Source organism: Rhincodon typus, unplaced genomic scaffold (assembly GCF_021869965.1).
Source record: "Rhincodon typus isolate 14 unplaced genomic scaffold, sRhiTyp1.1 hic_rhity00000051, whole genome shotgun sequence".
NCBI classification, from domain to species: Eukaryota; Metazoa; Chordata; class Chondrichthyes; order Orectolobiformes; family Rhincodontidae; genus Rhincodon; species Rhincodon typus.
The window spans coordinates 1,735,991-1,740,590 of record NW_025965689.1 but is presented as its reverse complement, the minus strand read 5'-3'; the positions used below and the strand labels follow the sequence as shown (position 1 = coordinate 1,740,590).

Genomic DNA, 4,600 nt, shown 5'->3' with positions numbered 1-4,600 from the left:
TGGGGAAGTGGGCAGAGGGCTGGCAAATGCAATTCAATACAGACAAGCTTGAGGTGTTGCACTTTGGAAAATCGTACCGAGGTAGGACTTACACAGTAAATGGTAATGGTAAACACCGAGGAGTGTTGTGGAACAGAGAACCTGGAGTACAAGTACTTAGTTTGTTGAAAGCAGCGTCACAGGTAGACAGGGTTGTGAAGAAGGCATTTAGCATGCTGGCCTTCATCGGTTGAGGCATTGAGTATAGGAATTGTGACGTTCTGTTACAGTTGTATAAGGTAGTGGTGAGGCCGGACTTGGAGTATTGTGTACAGTTTTGGTCAGCCTTTTATAGGAAAGACATAGTTAAATTGGAAAGTGTGCAAAGAAGATTTACAAGGATATTGCCAGGACTAGTAGGTCTGAGTTATAGAGAGAAATTGGCTAGGACAGTGCTTTAGTCCTTGGAACGTAGGAGAATGAGGGGTGACTTTATTGAAGTGTATAAAATTACGAGGGGCACAGATAGAATGAATGCATAGTCTGTTTCCAAGGGATGGGGAATTGAAAACTAGAAGGCATAGGTTTAAGGTGAGGGGGGCAAGATTTATGAAGGACCTGAGGGGCAACTTCTTCTTGCAGAGACTGGTGCATATATGGAAAGGGCTGCCCGGGAAAGTTGTTGAGGCAGGTACAATAGCAACATTTAAAAAATATTTGGATAGGTACATGGATGGGAAGGATTTAGAGGGATATGGACCAAATGCATGCAATTGGAACTAGCTGAGTGGGCACCATGGTCAGCATGGACCAGTTTGGCCAAAGAGCCTGTTTCCACACTGTATTAGTCTATGATTCTATGATTCTAGTACAAGGGGACCTTGATCAGATGGGCTGATGGGATGAGGATTGGAAGACGGAGTTTTATTTCGATAAATATGAGATGCTGCATTTTGGTAAGTCAACACAGGGCAGAACTTATACAGTTAATGGGGAGTATTTTAAAATTTATTCACAGGATGTTGGCATCACTGACTGTGTCAACATTTATTGCCCATCCCTAATTGCCCAGAGGGCAGTTAAGAGTCAACCACATTGCTGTGGGTCTGGGTTCACATGTAGGCTGGACCAGGTAAGGATGCAGCGAACTAAAGGACATTTGTGAACCAAATGGTTTTGTTCCTGACAATTGATAATAGTTTCATGGTCACCATTAGACTGTTAAGACCATATTTTTCGAAATTGAATTCAAATTCCAGCATCTACGATGAGAGGATTTGAACCCGAGTCCCTAAGAACATTACTTGAGTCTCTGGATTAACAGGTACATGGATTGGAAAGGTTTAGAGGGATTTGGGTCAAATGCAGGCAAATGAGACTAGTTTAGTTTGGGAAACCTGATCAGCATGGAGGAGTTGGGCTGAAGGGTCTGTTTCCATGCTGGATGACTCTATGAGCTCTATACGTCCTTTCTGGCAAAGCTCTGCATCATCTGCCTGAACGAGGGGCCACCGTGTTTAAAAAAAACGATAACCCAGTCACCATCCGAACTTGCTCTAATGCTTAACTATTCATCAGCATAGTCCTGCTGTTCCATTCAAAGATACGTGGCACGTATTGACCAGAAACTTCGGCCCTCACGCTGTCGTTGTGTCTGATGGTGTTTATCGGTTTGTAATTGGACCTGCACTGCTCCTTTTTTGGTGGACAGCAGTTGTTAGATCCACACGGTGTAGGTTTTAAAAACTTAACATTTACTCGAAAGCCTATATTTACATTAAGCCGAGCCCGTTTGTGGTGCAGTGATATTGTCCGTACCTCCAGAATAAGACACCCATGTTTTTACACTCATGGGATGAGGGCATCGCTGGCTCGGCCAGCATTTATCACCCCTCCTTAGCTGCCTGGGGGCAATTAAGAGTCAAACATATTGCAGTGGGTCTGGAGTCACATGTAGATCAGATCAAGTGAGGACGGCGCTTTCCTTCCCTAAAAGACATTAGTGAACCAGATGGATTTTTCCAACAATTCACCATCAGACTCGTAATTCCACATCTGCCTTGGCAGGATTCGAACCCGGATCCCCAGAACATTACCGGGGTTTCTGGAGTAACAGTCCACCAATAATCCCACCAGGCCATCGCTTCCCCGTTCAAGCTGAAGTCTGCCGCTTTGGAGGTTTGTGAAACCCAACCCCCACAATGTGGCATTTCCAAAATATTTGGAGTGAGAGAAATCTGATCCATTCCAGTTCCAACAATGGGGTTTGGAATCTGAGAAAGCCGGGCTGAGGTGTCTGGCAGAGGTTTCAGATCTTTGGGAGATGACACTCTTCTCTGCAGAGACTCCCTTTCAGCCATGCCTCGTCTATCCAGCTCTTCAGTGGTTTGCGGCTCAGTGTCTATTCCTTCTGTGGGGCCAGAAGTTGCTCGTTCAAACTCCACACCCCAGGTCTCTTTCACCCAGGAAAGTAACCGTTGAAACTAGCTGGTTTCTGTTTTCATATCTCCCGCTTGTCAGATCTGTTTGACAATTCCTGTTCAAAGTTGGTTAGAATGGGATAGATTCCTGCTCATCCATGCACAGAAGGGGACAGATGATGTATTCATCCCCTTAAACAGGCACCAACTGAAAAGCTCAATCCTCAGATATGTATGTGACAGTAAAGCAGAGGCATGTATTAAATTTCCAATGACCACCAGCAGCCAGAATATTTTGGTAAATTCAAAACCCAGCTGGACATACGGTGCAGGATAGATTGACAGATGCAACGACATGAAAGTAGCATCCCCACCCAAAAATGAGTGGAATCAAATAGCTTGTGAAACACGGTTTCCACAGCAAAGTTCACAAGTTTGTTAACGGTACACGGGAATAACGTTACACCTCTTAATCAGACAGTGTAAAGAATCAAATGACCAGCCTCTCCTCTGTTTTCTTCCCTCTTAGTTGAGCAGAATATTCTCATAAACGTTTCCATCCGCTCTGTCTTCTCCCTCTGAGGGCTCGCTGAGTTTCAGCGTGGCATAAGTGATACAATAATCGTCCGGGTCAGGCTTGGCATCCTGCAATTGGAATAATATTGGAATAGAATTGGAATAGAGCACGAGCAAGACTGAAGAGGAGGAACAGGTCAGTTGGGGACAGAGGTAGGAGTGAGAATTGGGGAAAACGAGAAACACCAGCAGAAAGTTCAGGGCCTGCAAGTTAGGAATCTGGTTGTACAGTGGTATTGTCCCTACTTCTGAGTCACGAGATCAGAGTTCAAGTTCTACCTGCTCCTGAGGTTTGCCACAGATTATAGAATTGGGAAGGTGATCTTGAAGCTGTACAGGACTTTGGTGAGGCTGCAGCTAGAGGATTGTGTGCAGTTCTGGTCTCCACACTATAGGAAGGACGTGATTGCACGAGAGAGGGTGCAGGGAAGATTTAGCAAGACGTTACCTGGGACAGAGCTTTTCAGTGAAGAAGGGAGTTTGGATAAGCTCGGGTTGTTTTCTTTGGAGCAGAGAAGGCTGAGCGGGTATTGACATTGGTCCCATTCACTCATGGATGTTGACATCATTGGCTGGGCCCGGCCTTTAGTGCCCTGTCCCTCGGTGCCCCCTTGAGAAGGTGGTGGTGAGCTGTCTTTTTGAACTACCGCAGTGCCTTGTGCATTAGGTACAATGGCCCTAGGGAAGTAATTCTGGGATTTGACCCAGTAACACTGATGAAATGGCCAATATATTTCCAAGTTGGGATGGTGAGTGCTGCGGAGGGAACCTACAGCAGGTGGTGTTCCCGTGTATCTCTGCCCGTGTCCTTCAAGGTGGAAGTGGTTGTGGGTTTGGAAGGTGCTGTCTGAGGATCGTTGGTGAATTTCTGCAGTGCATCTTATAAATGGTGCATACTGCAGCGACCAATTGGGTGCGAATGACAACAAAGTGGCAACTATTTAATATCACGATCAGTAATGTTTTAATTATGTATAGGCAGGAACTGAACACCAACACCAGTATTACCACAAGTTTGAAACTCACTTACCCCTGGGCACTGGAAGTGGAATGTGAAACAGTGAGTGACCTACTCCATTGATAAAGCAGTGTTGGGTATTTTCCACTGTGTTTAAAGGCAGACACAAAGCTGGAAGGGAGGGGGAGCTGTGAAGCAGGTTTCAGAGATTTTTCAGTGTGATTTGGGCAAGTTCAATCAGTGGGCAAATGCACGGCAGATGCAGGTTAGTGTGTATCAGTGTGAGGTTATCCAATTAAGTGCAACAACAGGAAGGTAGATTATTATCCGAATGGCGATGGATTGGGAAGAGGAGGGGATACAATGAGACCTGCGTGTCCCCCGTACACCAGTCGCTGAAAGTGAGCATTGCAGGGGCAGCGTGTGGTGAAGAAGGCAAATGGGATGCCGGCCTTCAGAGTGACAGGATTTGAATCCAGAAGCAGTGATGTCTTGCTGCAATTGTACAGGGAGATATCATGCCCTGGAGTATTGTATATGCAGTTTGGGGTCTCCTTATCGGAGGAAAGATGTTCTGGATACGGAGGGAGTGCTGCAAAGGTTCCCTGATACCTGGGATAGCAGGATTGAAGGATGAAGAGAGACTGGACCGGTTATGATTATATTC

At 45.8% G+C, this 4,600-nt stretch overlaps 1 protein-coding gene across 1 annotated transcript in view; it reads right to left on the bottom strand.

Annotated features, from left to right (window-relative positions):
- Positions 1–1,712: 1,712 nt before the first annotated feature.
- The window catches only part of LOC109929819 (Fc receptor-like protein 2), a 37,639-nt gene continuing 34,751 nt past the window's right edge, over positions 1,713–4,600 (bottom strand). Inside the window, 1 exon segment of the mRNA XM_048621008.1 lies at positions 1,713–3,044. Coding sequence (XP_048476965.1) covers positions 2,925–3,044 — 120 coding nt within the window. The 3' untranslated portion in view covers positions 1,713–2,924.